The sequence below is a fragment of the Ciconia boyciana genome, chromosome 2 (genome assembly GCF_034638445.1).
Source record: "Ciconia boyciana chromosome 2, ASM3463844v1, whole genome shotgun sequence".
Taxonomy (NCBI): Eukaryota; Metazoa; Chordata; class Aves; order Ciconiiformes; family Ciconiidae; genus Ciconia; species Ciconia boyciana.
In genome coordinates this window covers 99563325-99582351 of record NC_132935.1, presented here as the reverse complement: position 1 = coordinate 99582351, position 19027 = coordinate 99563325, and the positions used below count along the sequence as shown (strand labels likewise).

At 42.4% G+C, this 19027-nt stretch overlaps 1 protein-coding gene across 7 annotated transcripts in view; it reads left to right on the top strand.

Moving 5' to 3' along the window:
* The window catches only part of JARID2 (jumonji and AT-rich interaction domain containing 2), a 226744-nt gene that overhangs the window by 96679 nt on the left and 111038 nt on the right, over window positions 1–19027 (top strand). For 4 of the 7 annotated variants that reach the window (XM_072853326.1, XM_072853331.1, XM_072853327.1 and 1 more), the window contains 2 exons: window positions 185–320; window positions 16517–16588. In XM_072853326.1, the coding sequence (XP_072709427.1) occupies window positions 185–320; window positions 16517–16588 (208 nt within the window). The remainder of the gene's footprint in view (window positions 1–184; window positions 321–16516; window positions 16589–19027) is intronic. The other 3 variants (XM_072853332.1, XM_072853330.1, XM_072853329.1) reach the window with 2 other exon arrangements.

The following is a 19027-nucleotide window of genomic DNA, read 5'->3' as shown; positions in this document are numbered from 1 at the left end:
TTTCTGTTCTCTGTTAGAGCTGGTCGAGTTTAGGTTGCATTTTGTTACACAGTATTTTTCTTCAGCTTTTTTTTTTCTTAATTACAAATAATCTGCATAGCCCTAGGCTGTTGGGTTTTGTTTGTTTTGGTTTTGTTTCAGCTGCATGCAACTAATGTTTCCTTTCCGTTTCCTCCTTCTTCAGGATGACAGCGATGGGATTCCCTGGTCAGAGGAGAGGGTGGTGCGGAAGGTCCTTTATTTATCTCTGAAGGAGTTCAAGAACGCACAGAAGCGGCAGCACGGCGATGGCATTAGTGGAAGCCTCAAGGCAGTGAATGGTGAGCTGCCTCTGCAGGACTGTACCACTGGAAGGACTCAGTCCTTTTCAATGTGGTTTTTCCGCTGTAGCGAGGAAGGAGACCAGTGCACCATCTGGCATGCACTGTGCCCTTTTGATCTGCACAGAAGAACTTGTTTCTGAAGTGCTTAAAATGCCCGTTTCAGTTTCTGGTGAACCAATTGAGATGGGGATCAGGGTGGAGGGTAGGTGTCAGGTGGGAGGACAGGGCCAGGCTGCTGTTCAGTAGAGAAGGAAGTCCCCTCTGATCGGTCTGCTACCTGATGTGCTGAGTATGCCAACAGAGAAGGTATCCATTTAAAGGTGATTGGCTTCAGTTATCTTGGGGAAGGACAGCTGAACAGAATTTACCAATTCTGTGTCATTTAGATGCAAGAAACCAGCTAACCAGCATCTGTAACTCTAGAGTGATCTCGGTCCACGCTGTCTATTGTCCAGAGGTGAAATAGCATAGGACCTACATAAAGATTTAGGGGACGAATGCTGGGACGTTGGACTCCCCTAGTTTAGCAGTTCACAGAGCAGTTGTTTAAAGGTTTTAAAAGGAGACGTAGACAAACCTAGATGACAAGGGCTTGAAAGAAGTTTAATTTTATTTATTTAATCCTTTGGCCAATTATTATTTGTTGCTCCCCCCCTTCCCTTACAGCTTGCTTAAAAAAGCGTGAGAGGTGAATATAAAGTGTGTCTCTTTCAGATTCATGCCCTGACACAGGACCCTTTCTTGAAAAGGCTTTGTCATGCTGGCTTGAGCCTTGAAAGTGATGACTAGCAGGATTCAGATTTCTGGGCAGGCTTACAGTTTCCTCTTCACTCACAAGACCTTATTTGTTTCTTTATGGAGGTTTATGGCAGTTCCTTTTAGGCATGTGCATAACTATACATGTGCTAATGCATTAAAGCAGCAGCTGGGTGCTTACTTGGTAGGTTATTCATATTTATATGTAGCTTGTGTTTTTGACATGGTGAGTCAAATTTCACTGCCTTTTCACTGAGAGTTATTGCCGACAAGGCAAAAACCTAGGGGAATGACTGCATAACTACAGGCAGTATGATAAAGTTACTGTATTGTGTAAGCAATTGCAAACTTCTTAATGTGATTAAAGAAGACCTCAGACTTCTGAGTTCAGTAGTAATATCAAATACTGATCTGATGGGAAGGGGCATCTAGCTTTAGCAGCAAGCCATTAATAAGCTTGGAGGTGTACACAAAACAGCGCTGGCTTTTTTCCCTCCAACACCTCTGCATCATTGATCTTCTGTCAAACACAATTTCTCTTGGAAAGTTTCTTATTCCATTGTAGGGGTTTTGTTTAGTCAAAGGAAAAAAGTCTAAAGGCGTGAAGCGCAGTAATTGTGTGTTAGGAGGCTTTGATGGTGTGCCAGGTTACAGGATGACTGAGGTTTTTATGGTGTCTAGTTTCTCCAAAGGCAGCTTAGATGAAAAGTGAGTTGGCTGGGAATGCTGTGTTGGTGCAGGTACCAGACGTGGAGTATGCCACCAGCTTCCTCTGGCAGCAGCATGGCTCGCATCTTCAGAGCTTGCCTCTCGCATTGAGAACTGTAGTGTTCGGTGCTTTTTCTCCTTCACAGAAGTAGGTGATCAGTTCTTTGGGGGTTTTTGTTTGTTGGTGTGGGTTTTTTTGTGTGTTGTTTTTAGTAGTTTTTTTGTTGTTTATTTTTTTTTAACCAGAATGCTATTCTGTGTTACTTTTTCTGTTTGCTAAATGGTTCTTTAAATGTCCTGTCTCAGCGCTGCTCTATTTCAACATCACTGTCCACAAGCTTTTTAAATCCACTGATATTTGGAAGAATGTTCCATTATACAGAGAAAAAAGATTTGCAAAAGGGAGGAGGATTGATATTGTGCAGTGACATTAACAAAATTTATTCAAATATACAATTTGTTCCTTACATCTTTTAAAAAAATGTAGCCATGTATTTTCAAATCCACAGGTCTCTGTGGACTGAGGAAAAAGCAGGTCATCCTAAGAAATTACTGAGCTATTCTGATTTTAGGGAAATATAATATTTTAAGGGTGAGCCTTAGATCCATGATTTCATACTGTTGGAGTAAAAAATATTTCCTTGCATATGTCCTTTCCAGCATGCAGGCCACAAACAGTGTTTCTTGTGCGTTACTCCAAAAGGTAGCATGCAGTTAAATACGGTTTTATGTGAGCAATCTCTTTCTTAATATTCAGCACCCATAGCTCTTGGGGAGGGGGACGGGGGGAATCTAGCTGAAATAATTTGAAGTTAAATGTGTTCAGTGCCTCTGTAAATCTGGGCTCCCCCGGCTTGAATTCTGGTTAGGGTGCTTTGCCTTGTAAACGTAAAGCAAAGTGTAGGGTTTGTGCTGCACAACCCTGTCACTGTCCCTGGTGAACTCTAAAGGGTATTGCTCCTTCAGCTGTTGAAAATCGAATAGGTCACCTTCCAGTACTTGGCAAATTTAACCATTTCCAGGAGTGGGAAGGAGGGGTCTGAGCAGGGTTCAAGCTCTCTGAGCTCCCTGCTCAATGTGGAAGCAAGGATTGGTCTCACGTACTTCTGAGAGCTCAGGGGACCACGAACAACTAGGTAGCAGGATTTGATCTTAGTGCCACCATCTGTAGTGCAGAGAGAGTTTCTTTGTTCTGGTTTTATAACTGTCATCCCTTAAATTTATTTATTTATAGACTTGCAACCTGTAATTTGTTTCAGTAGAAAGTACTTAACTTTTGGAAATAGAAGAAGGTAAAATACGCACCAGCCCCTTGCAACTGGTGTCTTCAAGAAGTTTTTATGGATCTGAAGTGGCTGAAGTTACATAAACATGCTACAAAAGTTGCTTTGCCAGCGTTTGCCAAGCTACAACTAAACTTGTATGAAAGTGGTTGTCAGTGGTATTTCAGCTGGTGAGTACAGTAGTATCATTAATGATTGGGTAGCTGGAATAACAGTGCCTCTTTGATTGATAGTGCAAAAAGCAAGTTCATTTCAAATGTGAGAGATGAACCCATTAACAGGAGTCTTTTCTGTACTAAATTTCTGTAAGGTCCAAGATGTGCTGGTGGTGGCACAGAGACAATTAACTTCCATGCCTCTCTGAATAATAAAAGAAAAATAAAATTTAAAATAAATAAAAATTCAAATTACTTTTGGAGATTATATGTATTAGAATACCTTGACTGTCTCCGTGTCACTATTAAAGATATTTGGTATCCTGAAAACAATCCTGCCATTTTCAGTTTGTGGCTGAAACCCTGTTACTTAGGTGGTTCTGATTAAAGTAGCAGGGTTTTGTTTGGGAGTGGCAGTGTGTTTGCAGGTCTCCTTACTCCTGCCTTTTTTAATGTCTCTTTTTCACCTGATAATTTTTGCTTGTTTGTGCTGCCAGTTATTTTTCATCCTGACTGTTTTTCTGCTTTCTTTACTCTTATTTCTGCCCCCCTCCCCCAGCTAGAAGGATTTCAGAGAAAGGCGAGCAGGTGTATTATGGCTGTTGTATCAGTGGATATATTTCATGCATGCTTATGTTGATTCTAGATATTTGCAGAGTACAGAATGACACCCTACAGTATGCCTTTGTTTGCTACGTGTTCCTCTCCAGCACGTGGGAATATAAAATCTGAAGGAGGTGCTTCTGCAGGTTGTCAAGAAACCCTCTGCAGTCCTAGATGGGATACTGGAACTCTGATTATGGAAACAAGGTCGTGCGCTGGAAAACCCAGAGGGACGTCTTTAGTGATTTTGATTACTGCTGCCTGTCATTTGCATTAGGATTTTAAGAATAGGGATTGGTGTTTGGAATAGTGATACCAATTTTCAGAGATCCTCATCTGAAAGGAAAACTAATTCCCTTGGGAAATCGTTTTCTTCTTGTGTTGCTTAGAATGTGAGACAAGGCTGTAAAAAAGGCAATGAAAAATGTAATTATTGCTTGTGTTCTGTTTATGAGAATAAATCCAATACCCTCAAAAGAGTAAATCATAAAGCAAATTTTTATGACAGAAGATTTTAAATTTTATTTCTCAAAACTTGTGATGAAGAAATTTGTGATACAGAAGTGCTACCGTTTTGTAAATGGAAAAAGCACCAAACTTTGCTTGTTTGTTTAAGGTGATTAGTTAATCTACAGAGATGACAAACCAGACGTTAGAATTATTCAAGGAGATAGTGCATTTTCACCAGCTATACTTTGTCCTAGAAAGGTGTCATGGCAATTTCCAAACACGCCAGCTAGGTTAAGCTTCTGGCAAACATGATCTAGTTGGGAAATCAAATGTATGCAAGGGAATGTTTTGGTTCAAGGCAGAAGGTGGAAGTCTTGCTCATTTGGTAAATAGAGAGATGAGTAAAAATATGTAACTTTGCTATTCTGAGAGATTTCACCTTACATTTAGGGTTCTTAAAGTCATGTATTCATTTTATGTGTGTTCTTTAAACAGAGAAACAATGCCAGCACTTTGATAGAGGTGGTGATTGGTCCACGGATGGCTGTGGTGCCCCTTCCTCCCTTGTGCTGGTCTGCTTCTGCCCTCAGCTGTTGCTGCAGAAAAGCTAACGTGACTTTTGTTGGAGGTTTGCTTTTTCCAAAAATGAAATGTCTCTGCATAGAGAGGCAGGAGCCTCTGAGGCAGCCTGTGGCGGGACCATGGTGCTGGACCCAGCAGCAACAGCCTGCTCTGACACCTGGGTTTGCCTATCCCTTGGCTTCGCACTGGCTGGCCAGGCCGGCTGGGGCAGACAGCAGTGCGATCTGGAAATAGCTATTTTTGTCATTGCTGCACAGATTTTCAGGTGTTTCCTGCTTGCTGCATGGGGGTTTCTGTTGACACACCCCAGCAGGCCATGTCAAAACGAAGGTGCCCAGTGGTAGGGTGGCGTGGGGCTGGGTTCATCTGACTTCAAGGTGTTGGTGAAACCTCTTTTCCCTGGCCGTGTAGATGGTATCCCAGGCATGGTATAAAAATTGCAACAGACATGGTAGAAATGCCTAAACACAGCTAAGCTGGGTGCTTCAGCTCAGTGCCGTGCATTATTTGCCAAAAGCCAACTATGTGGGGGTGGCAGCAGCTGCCAGCAGGGCAACCAGGCCTTCTCTGGGCTGAGGCCATGTCTCTTCTTTTCCCACTTGCACAGATGAAAACACAGCAGCCCTCAGGGAAGTGCTGTTGTCTCAGCTGCACCCCTATGTGCCCAGAGCAGCGTGCACCTCCTTCCTCCCTGGTGCAGACACATAGGCTGGACCACCACCCAGCCTTTGATTTTGAACAAGAAAGTAGCCCTCTTCATTCACTGTCATGGTTCAAATATACTGGTAACTTAATCTCTCTTATTTCTGAAGGCTGCAATTAAATACTGGAAGAAGGTTTTATGCTAACGTTTGTCTAGGGAGCTTTTCACTCCATCAGTGATGTGAAATTGCATTTGTTGACAGTGGGTAATGTCTGTCTGTCTCCTAAGCTTTAGTAGAAGATTGTAAGTGTGCCAAGGACCCTTGTCTGTGTAAGTGGATTTTTAAAATGCATTTACAGAAACAGAAATACATCTTTCAACTTTGCAATATTTCTCCTTTACATTCAGCGTAAACAGCCTTTTTGGCTAGTTTTAAACTGTGATTAAATATAGATGTTTTCAACTAAAAGGTTCAGAAAATAAGCATTTGAGCAGATTTGTCATGGCACTCAACATCACTTTCACTTTGGTGCTTGCTGTCAAGTGAATTTAAAGATTAACAAATAAATAACAGGATGTTGGGGCTGGCCTCCATTGAAAATTTCCAAATCTCTTTTCCTTTCTTTGTTTTGTAGAACAGAATTCATTTTTGAGCCTGCCAGGGACTTGCATGTTCATCGGCTGACACAGGCTGTTTTTGCCTTTTCCGTCATCACCAGTTATAAAAATTCTGCAGGCCAAATTGCGCCCTCAGTGATCTCTACCCAATTCGATTATGTCCAAATTGTGCTCCTATCTTAATACAATTTCAGTGTTCGGCAAGACTGCCAGAAAATTTTCTCTTGCAGGACACCCATCATCCTTTTTCTCTCAAACATAACAGAGGTGGATATTTTTTTAACCAGAGCAACAGAGGAATTGTGTAATTAATTTTCTTAAAACTTCATTTCGTGGCCATCTAAAAAGAGTTGCTATTGCTCCTAAGTGCATTTCTAGTCAAAGTAATTCTAAGAATAACCTTGCCTCCCTGCATATTGCTAATTGTAGGTAATGGAAAATGAAAACAGCAATGAGGAATCTGCAAAGGCGTGTGCATAATCTGTAGGAGGCTGAGTTATTGTAGGTCTAAAATAAATAAGGTGAGGGAAGGTAAGAAAGAGTTCAGTAGCGGCTGATGGGTCTGGTCCCCCTCCTTTCACCTCCCGTCTTGTGCTGGCTCTGCCATTTGTCTGCCCGTGCAGTGCAGCTGGTTCAGTGTACTAAAGTGGCAGAAAACTAGCCCAGAAAAATGATTTAAAAAAATAAGTCCTTTTCTTCTCATTTAATGAACTACACAGGTTCATCAAGAGGTCGGATGAGCACTGAGTGCTCATTTAGTGGAAATGAGGGGCCAGAGTACCTTGACTGAAAGCTGGAGGAGGAGGAGACCAGACTTGTCCCTTTTGATAGTAGCAAGCTGCTCAGTTGGCACAGTCATCTTGTCTAACCACAGCCTTAGGACTGGCGCAGTCGTCTTGTCTAACCACAGCCTCAGATGCTAGAAGGGACAACTGTTGCCAGAAATAGGAGCAAAAAAAGATGCAGCTTAAAAATTTGTTGAAAAGTGCTTCACAAGCGTAGGTATTAGATTTATGTATTTCTTAAAAAAACAAAAAACAAAAACCCCCAAAAAAACACAACCAAAACCCCACCGCTGATGTAGTGGTGAAATTCATTGCATAGACTGTCTGTGAAACAAAGCTTTGCCTTAACCCCAACGGGGGACTACAACTGTTTTCCTTGACTCAGGGTCATTCTGCATAGCTGCTGCCTTGGATTTATTGTTTGTATGAGCAATCTGGAGGGCACCCTTGAGTGCGGACAAGCAAACTGCTTCATTCTGTCTTTGGGAGCTATAAAGTTGCCAGCCAGCCTACATTTGCACCCTGGCATCTTTTTGGCTGGCATGTACAACCAAAAGGATGGTGGTGGTTTTACCTCATAGGATTGCCAGCTCTGTCGAGAATTGTACCTTTTGTCCATTCTAGTTTGCTTATTTTAGAAATGAGAGTAAGACGTAACTTATGCAAAGCTGCTTTTTTGACCATAATATTAAGTGAGAATCCAAAGTGGTGCGTCTAACTCAACCATTTCTTTGGTTGGCAGATAAAGAAGTTTAAATTTGTTAATAATTTTTTTTTTTAATGACTAGATTTTTATTGGGATGTTAAAAAACAGAGAGATCTACTTAAAGCATTGGCATTCAAACTGACAGGTTGGGATGGATGGAGTTCATGCCAGTGATCTGCTGAGATGAGAACTGGTGGTTGGTGCTGGTTACTTTCTTCAGCTGTTGAGTTGTGTTAAGAGGAGGTAAAGAGATAACTTGTGGTTTACATAGAAATCAAAACAAAATTAAACAGCTGTTAAAGGGGGTGTAAATGATGGAGTTCTACAGCATGATTTGTCTGGTGGATCATGCTGTCAAAAGGGATGGAAAACTTGCACAAAGTGCAGACACAAAGTGGAGATGAAGGCAGCAATCCATCAGTATGCTCAGAAGAAGTGAGCGCAGTGCTTCTCTGTTTAAGAGCAATAGTTCTCAGAAGGCATGGGGTGAGGGAGGAGAAAGATACTTAACCTCTTTCTGTCTGTCTGATGCCCAATGCTTATCATTATTATTATTATTTCAGTGCTTATTAAAATGTTCTAGTGGGGACCAAAGGTCTGCAGGCTGGAATATATAGCTGCTGTTGTAAAGAGGGTTTAAATTTCAGTATTCCTGTTGCTCCCCCATTGCCCATGATTGGCAGAAGGAAACTGTGCATTAAATAACTAATGTTTTTAATTTGAAGGACAGACAATAAGGGATATAACCAGAAAGCAGCAGGGAAAGAAAAAGTCAGTCATTGAAATGGCATACTCTTTTATTAAGAAAACAGGAATACAACAGGAAATAAAATCAGTGGCACAAGTAAAAGTAGAAGTTTCAGTCATACACACAGACTGCGTAATAGTTTACTGTAGTCAGTCCTAGGGAACTGTATTTTCTGAAACTGTGTCTGTGCTTAGCTTTGAATAAGGCTTTCACTAATTATTTTTACGCTATAGCTTTGAGCTGTTACTGCAAGACTACATTTTGTGGAGCACTTTCAGAGTATTAGAGAGAACACATTTTCAGTCTTCAAGGGCCTGTCTTGTGTCTTACGACCTCCACAGCAGTTTTTCCTTGACGTGGGGGGCATTTTAGAAATGGCTTGCTCTTTCAAAGAGTGGAAGGAGTTTGAGAACTATTTGGTCCAGCAGGACATTCTTAAGGCCATTAGGCTGTGTTTAATCAGAGCAGATGTCGTGTGCTGTAAACCTTATCGTGTCAACCCTGGCAGTAAAGTGGTTTTAAAAGAAAAAGTAGAGATTAGTGACAGATGGCTGTTACTGCTGATGGGCACAGCAGCCACTTCTGCAAGTTGCCTGACACAGCTGCCAATGCACCTTACTCTTTACTTCAAATACCCTCCATTACCTGTGTTCCCAGGCTTTGAATTGTTAAGTGTGTGGGTTGCCAGTCGAAATGGATTTGAGGATCCTTGTAGTGACGTGGAGTAAACTGAAAACATCGGTAAATTGGTACAGCGTTATTTTTGGGTGTCATCAACCCATGTTTGAATGTAGAATTTCTACTGTGAGAAGCAAGAAAATCAGTTGCCTTTTTGAGCAATGAAACTCTTCAGGAATTAGTCACATTCATTTCACGGCTCGTAACAGCCTGGGAAATTGGTTGGTGCTCTGAGCTCATGCCTCCATGTTTTGGTTTGGTTTTGGTGGGATTTTTTGATTTAAAATCTCCAAGAAACAATTCTGAAATAACTGCTGTCTTTTGATAACTGATGATGATGAGAGGTTCATCACATAGCAGATACTTCCCAGCGCTTGTGGGTGAATGTTTTCTGGAAAATAAATATAGCTTAGCACGTATACTGTTAAGTCATAGCAGATTGCTCTACATTGTAATAAATGTGCATGCATTTTTAAATCTTTTCTGTGTATCTGACTAGCACAGATTTATTACATGCAGTTAATGTGATGTTGTATCCAGAATTAGATGAATACATGTTTTCAATAACCTGCCTTTGATGTCCTTTATTTCTCAATTTAAATGAATTTAATACTGTGAAGGGGGTGTCCAGTCAAAGGTGTAGATGTAGAAGCCTTGTGCTTCGGGCGACAGGGGATGACAATGACAAGCTTGACTCGCAAGTGTTGTTTCTGGTACATCTGAAGGAGTTTCCAGCTCTGAGAGCTAAAGGCTGCTGAATTTCCACCTTTATCCATCCTGTTTTCTTCCCTCACAAGACTGTTAGTGAGCATTGCAATTGCAGGCGGGACCGTGTGATGTTTCAGATCTGTCCACTAAGAGGCTAACTCATTCCAGATAAGCCTTGAACAGACAACATTCATTTTTTACTTTGCTCAGAATTTCCTGTGCTTTGTTCTGCATCTGTTTGTGAAAGACTGCGTTATCTTTGAAAGCCTTCATCTTGTTTTCTTTATTCAAGCTATATGCTAAAATGGAAAAAAGGAAGAGCTGGAAGGAGCCCAGCTGGAGTAATTTGCCAAGGATTCCACAGAGGGACAGAGCTGGCAAACTCCTGAAACCTCTTCAGCTGACCTCTGGTGCAATTTGGGAAGCCAGGAGATAAGCCACTTTTCCTGCAAAAGATTTGGCCTCAGCCAGCCATTCTGAGTAATGCCCAAAGACCGCACCAGCATTTAATTGCATTTTTCTCCTCCTTCGCTCATCCCTCACTTAGCTTCAGTAGCAGTTGACCTTAAAAATATTTCAGTTCAGCCTATTCCTAGTCTTTGTGTGTGTAAACGGATGTATTAGAGGTAAATCGCACCTTGACACGTTCTGTTTCAGCCAGGTTGCCTCAAAAGCAGGTTCTTCCTAAAACACCTCCCTCAGACAGTGGTTGTCTCCTCTGGTGCTGTGAAAGGTGAAAGCGTTTCATGGCCAACTGTGTTTAAAGATGCTCTGTTTACTGTGGCTGCAAAGCACCCCAGTGTTTTCATGTCATGCCTGCTGTGTATGTGGAGAGATTGAAAGAAGCTTAAAAGTGATGAAAATGGCACAGAGGGAGTACAGTTTTTCCCTTTCTTCACAATGTGGGAATTTTCTTTCTGCTTCAGGGCAGAAATGCTGTCACAATGTTAGCAAGAGGGTGCTAGAGCAATGGTAGAAGCCTGTCTTCTCATACAGGACATTGAGGAAAGGCATCTGGGTTGTACTGAAGCGTACAGATGCAGGTGTATTGGATGGAGAGGGTTGAAGAGGAATTTCATTCCCTTCTGTTTTTTCCTGACCCCTGCTCCCTTGCTGTGATGTTGGGATCTCATTTCAGAGCCTCAGGCTCTCTCTCACCCTCTGGCTCTGTATGTCAGAAGGAAGCGGTAGGGTTGCGCAGAGCCTCAAAACTGAGGCGTCATACAGGAGTGGGCTGGGGCTGGGGACAGGCATATTCCTGTTATGCAGTTTGCATGAAGGGCTCGATTCCCCTTCTCTCCTGTTGCTTCCTGTGGTGTGTCTGTCCAGGAACATGCTGTTTCTCTTCCAAGGAGAAGAGTCCTAACACTTCTTCAACATGACAATCTACTTGACAGGACAGTAAGCAAAGAACTTTTATTGTTTTGGCAACATAGTAAAATCTGGTGCTTTCTACAGTAGTTGTTCTGTCTCTTTACATCTCGGGAGGTCAGCAACGATTACCTCCAGGTGGAAGCCATGAATAAGGGATAGAAGTTATCAGAATGTGGCTTGAATTCCAAATCTTCTTGAAACATAGTTGTTGCTACTCTTGTTCCCCCATCCCCAAAATCAATTGAAGATGGTCTTTTGTGCAGCAACGAGGTCTGCGATTAGTGACTACTTGTCAAGTTTAATTTAGATGGAAACCTGTCCCAGAAGCTTTACCTCATCTCGTTGTCCTGCAGGGATGAACTTCAAATGCCAGTTTACATTTGCCCAAAAATGACCTTCTCTAATTGGAATGGACAAGGCTGTCTTAGCTAAGTAGATAAGCATAGCCCATTTGGAATTGTAGATTTAAATGCACTCTTTCACAGATTACCTTCACACAGTATGATGGTGTCCTTGAATATTTAAAGTCTCATTAACAAGAGACCAGAATTGAAGAGTAAAAGTTCTTTGTGAAAGAGAGGTTTTTGAGCCATGAGCTGATGTTGATCTCTCCTAGGCAGGAGGAAGACTGTTTGGTACAAAGTCTCCTTTATGCCAGCATGGAAGGCGCTCCAGTAAAAGTAACATGCAAAGTCTTGAAGGTTGATTAACATCCAGAGCATAACACAAGGTTATATACAAATACTCTACTCATAAAGTAGAGTAAATCGGCCATTAGTTAAGGCATTGCTTAGTACAAAAAAACACCTTTCTGTTATGGATCTAGGTGTCTGCCATTAACAGCCTGGAAGGCAGATCCTTTTTTAGAATAGCTGACTGATTGGAAAAGGGAGTTTAAGATACTGGCTGTGAACTTTAATATTGGGGTTTATGGGGAAGATGGTTTTGCAGTGCTTCGATTTCCCTGGTGTAGCTGGATGTCGAGATGGTGCTGGATTACCATCTGGATGGATCAAAATTATAACTGCTAAGTAAATTTATATTTAAAGCTTCTCAAATAATCTTGGACTCAGTGGGGATAGCCTCATGAAAACTAAATTTGCAGGAAAACTTAGAAAGGAACAGACTCTGCTGAGAAAGACAGACTGCTCTTCAGTTTGTGCTTTTCTACTTCTGGGAGAAATTCTGCCAGTACAGATGAAGGACTCAGAAACTTTACCAAGGTTTTGGGAAAATAGCTTTCAGCTTTTGTCCAGTGACTGCTTTCCTTCCTGACCTAGGTGGACTAGGTTCTTCTTCAGGCAACAGGAACCAGAGAGTAGACTGAAGGTCCGTGTTGGCTCTGTTTCCCTTTACTCAGGTTGAAAGCGATGGAAAAGTATTGTTTTGGTGTCCCCTTGTCATGAGAAGACTTGAGTTCCCTGAAGTGCTCACCAAGCTTTTGATTTGTTTTTGTTTTCTCTAAAAATGAATGCTATTCTGCAGCTTGAAGGAAGAAGTTAAGGAAAGGCGAGCACTCCTCAGCCCCAAGGTTTGGAAGTGGGTGGTAGGGCCAAGTTCAGCAGAAGGATTTGGGGAATTCTTCCAGTACGAAGAGGGGGCAGGTGCCCTCTATAAGGCGGCAGGTTTTGTCCCGATGTGGCCTGTTAGGAGCAGAAGAATATTTTGGAAAGCAACACCTACTGTCATAGGGAACGTCCTGCTCTAACTCAGGTGGGGACATGCCAAATGAAAATATGACTTCTGAGGAGTTAATCTGCTAACGTGTAAGAAAATTCTACTGATTATGTCAAAAAAGTGCCCTTTTTTCCTCCAGAAGCTTGTAGCTCAACTGAACATAGGTACCATTTTGAGGAAGAAACTGGGTATGGCCCTTCTGATTGAGACCTTAACACAGAGCTTGTGCATTGATCAATGACAGGATTTCATTGCAGGAGCTCACACGTCCATCAGAGAACTTAAAGACATATTCTGGCTTAGTATTTAGTCGGAAACTACAGTGAAAAATAAAGGGAAGGCTGCTGGAACCTTGTGGATTGCAGAGCTTCCTATGATGCATGTTTTCCCCCCTCAGGATTCATTCAAGTATGATCTATGTTTAAGACTATGCAAGCTACAGTTTTACTTTACGTACTAACCAGTGATGTGCAGCAGATGTTGCTGAACGCATTTTGTGCCATCTCTAGAAACAGAGCATCTCCATCTCAAACCTGTGTAGGTCCCTGAAACACTGACTTCCTTCTGAATTGCAGAGAAACTGCTCCTGGTCCAAATCTAGCTGCGTCTGCTGCCAGTGCCTGTCATGGGGGATATTCCTATTTATACCACTTGCTCTCTGTGAAATGTAGGTCAGGATTTTTAGCTTATGATTGCTCATAGGACAAATAATTCTCAGATACTTCCATGTTAATACCAGAGAATTAGAAGTATTCCATCTGTTTGCCTGTACTCTTCATTGTCTGTCGTCGTCCTTTTCCCTCCCTTTTAATCGGAAGGAGGAAAATGTGTTTTCCTGTTTCCCAATGTACTTTTCCTCTCCAGCTAACTTGTGTTTTTCATTCTTTGTCCTCTTATTTTCTGTGCTCTCTTTGAAGTGGGAGGGTCTGTTCCTGCACTGTGCTGTGCCATGAGGACAACTCCAGGCTGCTTGCTGCAGGCTCAGCGTTACAGCCGTGGAGATCATAGATTTCTTTTCCCACCCCCACCCCCAACTCCTGGGCCATCCAGCCTAATGTGAGAGCGGATTGGCCTTAGTACTTGGAGAAAAGATCTATAATAAGCACTGGGGACATGCTGGTAAAAAGCATCAGCATGGTATACCAGCTCAGTTGGAGTACTGACTGTACATTAATTCTCTAACTTATAATTAGCTATATTAAATTCCAGTTTTCTGAAAGGAACCATTATCAAATAACACTCTGTTTGAAATCTCAAAGAAACATAAGGAATGAAAGCTTAGTCCTCTTATGCTTTCATCTTTCAGAAGCAATCCCTATCTCAACATCTTGACCTACATTTTCTTTTTACCCTCTCCAAGAAACATTGTGTGGATTTAATGTCTCAGAAGGGAGGTAAGGATTTTTTTTATGCATGTGTATGTGTTGACATATAAAGTTTGGGGAAAACAATGAGGCCTTCATGTCCCCAATGACTTTTTTTTTTTTAACTTGAAAGTGTTTTCCATAATATCTCTGAGGCAGATTTTAAATTCAGAAAGAAATTAAATGTAAAAAGTCCACCCCATTCCTTTACAAGTGGTCCACTTTTATCTATCTAGCTTCTGCCAAAGCCTTTCCTGATTTTACATACCAGTAGAGAAAAAAATTAGACTCGCCTTCCTTCTCATGTCCTGCTCACCACTTGGGATCCAGTCATACAATTTATTTTTACCATTAAATGGGATGGGGGGCTTTTGGGGGAGGGGGGTGGGGAAGAGGTGTTTACAATGATGGGTTTGTTCACATTTATTCTCACCCTTACTGTGTAGCTATTTGGTGTTACTAATAAACAGTTTTACATGGGAGTTAAACCTTGACCTGGGTGGCCTGAGCATGCGACGAAGCAAAAGGCTGTCAGTGCATCAAGCAGTTGGTGCACGTTACGGGCTAATTGGGGTCCCAACTTTGCTGACAACAATGATTCCCACTCCGTGTACTGCCCCTTTCCCAAAACTGCCCCTTGTCCTTTCCCATTAGATTGGTCCATCCTCCCTTGTTGGGAGGGTGGCTCCAATACCCATGGTATGGTTGACGCTGTCCTTTCTGCCTCATCCCACTACGTGGGGCTATGGTTATAAAGCAGGATGTCTTCTCCCACTGCAGGATGAATGTTGCTATAGCCTTGTGCCATGTGGGGACAGGCAGAATTCTTCTCCCATTTGTTCAGTATGGTTTTGTTTGGTGTTTTTTTGGCAGGCTGGGGGTGTGTGTGTGTGTGTGTTAGCACTTTGAACACACAAAATGCTAAATGCATGCTAAGGATTAATACTATTTAATCATCTTTGCAGCTTGAGTTGAGCTTGGTAGAGATGCCTTGAAACAGTGTAGGGAGGGAATGCTCTAACTCCAGGAAGACTTTTGTTGTCTGAACTGCTTCAGTTTAATATGTCTTTAACTTTTTATAGGGTAGCGTGAATGTACAGAGGGATTCCAGTTGTCATTTTTGTGTCTCTTTTTTTTTATTTTTCCTTCAGTGTTGTCACATCATCTTGAAAGAGAGTCATGCAGTGTTTTTTTGAATATCAGTAATGTACTTTTGGCCCTAAATCAGTTTTTTTGATTGTAATAATACAGTGGTGAACTTCAGCATACACGCAGCCTCTTGGGTATATTTTGAAAGCTCACTTGCTGTTTTCATCCTGCATTTCTATGCTGTTCCATTGCATGCACCTCCCACCCCCTCACTTCCATTTCTCTGATGCTGTACTTAAAACAAGAAATATGCTAAAGGGGTATCACTCTTCAGTTACACAAATGGATGGAAGGAAAATTCTGTGCAACGAATTCCTGTTTTTGGGGGGGGTGGGGTGGGAATCAGTATTCTTTAAAAATTGCAGGATAGTACTTTATCTCCTTTGCTTATTTGGAAAGACAAAATTGTTAAATACACATCACTGTATAGTCTTGATTGTTGATTGATCATTACACACTTGTGTAAGTGTGTGATGATGGTCATTCCAAGGTTTCTATTAAGTCAGGAAGCAGATAATGTTTCACTTTGCCTTCCGATGCCCCAAAACGTGAGCAAAAAAAGCTGTTTAATAGCAGCAGAGTATTTAATGGCAGTGGAATTTCTTTAACTCCTCCGGGAGGGCGGTGTGGCGGGAAGTCTCCTTAACATTTCAGAAGCTCTTTCTCCAGCCTCAGGTTTTCAAGTGTCTGGCCCCCTACCCCAGCTCTCATCTCTTCTCCCTGTGGTTCTCCTGTAGAGCTCACAAAAGGGAGGTGAAAGTAAGGTTAAGCTGCTGGTCTCAAGAGCTAGAAATAGAGATGGAAATTGCTTGGCATTTGAGGAGCGTTTCCTTTAAAGGCTGTTAGAGCGCTGACGTTTCATATGCCAATGCTTTGGAGAACTTCGTTAATGCTGGTGAGAATCAGTTGTCCCCCCAATTAAAATGAGAATGGTCTCCACATACTCTCTGGCAGGTGGCTGAAGTTTACGTTATCTTACGCATTTAAGCTTGTGTTGCTCTTGTGTTGACCTGTATGTCATTCCTGTGGCGAGATACTTGGCGCTCAGCTGACGGTCGAGCATGGGCTCCTCCTGCTTTGTCCCCTCACCTGCTCTCCAGTTACTGCAGCACTGGAGCTGGTCTGGGAGGGCAGGGGTTTCTCCTAAGCATCTTCCAGCTACAGATTTATTTCCCGGTGTGTTTTTTTTCCACTGCATGTGCCCAGCAGGTAGACAGCTGCTGTGCATCAGAGAGACGTCTGCCAACCCCTGCTGCCGCTGTCGACGTCATGTAGGAGGTAGGCTGGGATCCTTACCTTAGGCAAAGGCTTAATGCTCGAATAGAGGTGAAATGTCATTGCTCCTGTGCACGCGTATGGCAGAACAATTTGTTCATTCACATTGGGCTTTCATATTGCACTTGTGATTTCAGTTTGGGGCGGTTGGTCTAAACGTTTTACTGTCACTGTCACGAGCCTCCTCTCCCCTGACAATACGTCTGCTAACAAATTACAGGGGGCTGAATCAAAACAGCAGAGGAGCTCTTCATCCCGAGCATGAAATGTACTCCTCTGACCTTTAATTTAAGAAAGTGAGGAAATGTTACTTGCCTGCCCCCACAAAAAAAAAAAAAAAAAAAAAAAAAAATCCCTTCTACCTGGGAAGGGGTGAATACAGTTCTGTAAGTACAGATTTCACAGAAAGATAGGTGGGGTTTTTGTTTTTTTGGTTGGTTGGTTTTGTTTGTTTGGGTTTTTTTTTTTTTTTTTTAAGCAATGTGTTTTTGAAAATATGTTTGAAATATGTTTGCTTACTGTATGGAAAAAAAATCTTTTTATGGCCACATTGCTGTTTCATATGTTAAAATCATGCCAAGTATTTATGGCCACATTGCTGTTTCATACGTTAAAATCATGCCAAGTATTTAAAAATATATATATATGTTTTTATAATCAATTTAGCAAGCTAGATGTAAAACCAGTGACAAGGAGGAAGGTGTCCCAAAAGTTCAAAGGCCAAGTTTTGGGGGCTTTCCAGGTGTTTGAGTTTTTGTATTGTTTTACCGTGCCTTGTAGATGCTTTCTGTGAAGGAGAGGAAATAAACAATGCACTGGGTAGATGGTGTCAAGGAGAAGGGTTCACTCCCAGGAAAAGCGGCTGCTGGTTTTGCCCCAAAGAGAATCGCATTTCCCTACTAGCAGTGAGGTGCCGAGCATTGTGGATGAAATTTAGGGTTACAGACAAAAGCTTGGGAAACCAATGGCTTAAAAAAAAAAAGTGTTTGAGGATTGCTCAGGCAGCTTTCTTCTCTCCCCTCCTCCTGGGATGTCACAGGGCTGGCGTGGTTGTCAAGCCTACGTTAGGGCTCTCAACAGATATGCAAGCACTCAGGCTGGCAGGGAATTGGAAATTTGGCTGCAGGCGGTGCCAGCGGAGCATCCCGGTCGTTGCGGGAGGCAGCCTGCCTCCCTGCCGTGCTGTGCGGGCTGCCCCGGCCTCCTGGGGCAGGGGAGGGCTGTCTGGCATGTTGCTGAAGAGGCTAGGGTGTTAGCTTAGAAGTGACTGTGACCTGTTGTTTTTTTTTAAAAGTCAGTGGATATTTAATTGCTCTAATCTCTGAGATCATAATTCAAACGCTTAGTAGAAGGAGGTGGCATGCCAGGGGGGAAAAAAAAAAATCCTTGTCAGCAAAAGAGGTTGACAGCTTGACTCCTGGAGCTGGCTGATGGATGATCTCAGAGTTAGGGAGGGCATGTTCACTAAAAAGTTACTGAAAATGTGGAGTGAAAGTAATTAAAACGGTTTAATTCAAATATCTGTCATATGTGACTTGAGTTCTTGTAGAACATCTAGCATTTAGCTCAATTATTTTTTCCCAGGACAGGAGGAGGACTTTTTCCCTCCTTTTCTTTGACTGGAAGCTCAAAGCATCTCCAGTGAAGAAAGGGCTGAATCCGTACCAACGTCTGCCCTCTGTGTGGGAGGGTCACTGCTGCTGCATCACCGGGCTGTGTTTTCTTGCAGCAAACGAGATCTTTGTAGCTTGTGTCACATCGGGGGGAAAAAATATTTATTCTGTCTGTCTGGAGGGCTGCCTGTGCTCCTGGCAAAACTCATGAAAGGCAAATCCTCAATGACAGGCATTAAAATATCAAATGGGACTATGCAATTAGAAGTATGTCATTCAGCGTTTGCCTTTCATGGCTTTTGTCACACAGGGGCAGAATTAGAGACAATTAAGCAGAGGATAACCTCCTCAAAAGGGCTTTCTGGCACTTCTCTTGTCCTTTCCCCATCCTTTTTCCTACGGCATGCTGCTGTGCTAGAATCCTCCTCCTGTTCCAGAGTCTGATGTTTTGCTCACTGTTGAGGCGTATGTAGAAGTCAAGTCCTACATTTATTCCTCAGGTCATTTAATTTAATTTGGTTTATGTGAGAAAGAAGTTAACTCAGGCTGCCTGTTCTTGCTCCTCCAAAGGGCTGGGCTCCCGCAGACAGGCACAGCGGAGGGCTGGCCTAGTCCCTGCCAGTAATCACCTTTGCGGGCTCGAGGTGCTGGCCGACCGTTGCTCCGGTTTCAGAAACGGGCCTTTCATCACCTCCATCAGCTGAGATTGTGAGCCCATCCTGTTTGTGTGATCCCTCACCACAGATCAGTAGGAACCATGCTTTGTTAGAGGAAAAGTGTGTAGCAAATGTTCGTCAAGATGCTGTTTTGCTGTTGTGTCCGGTTTCAT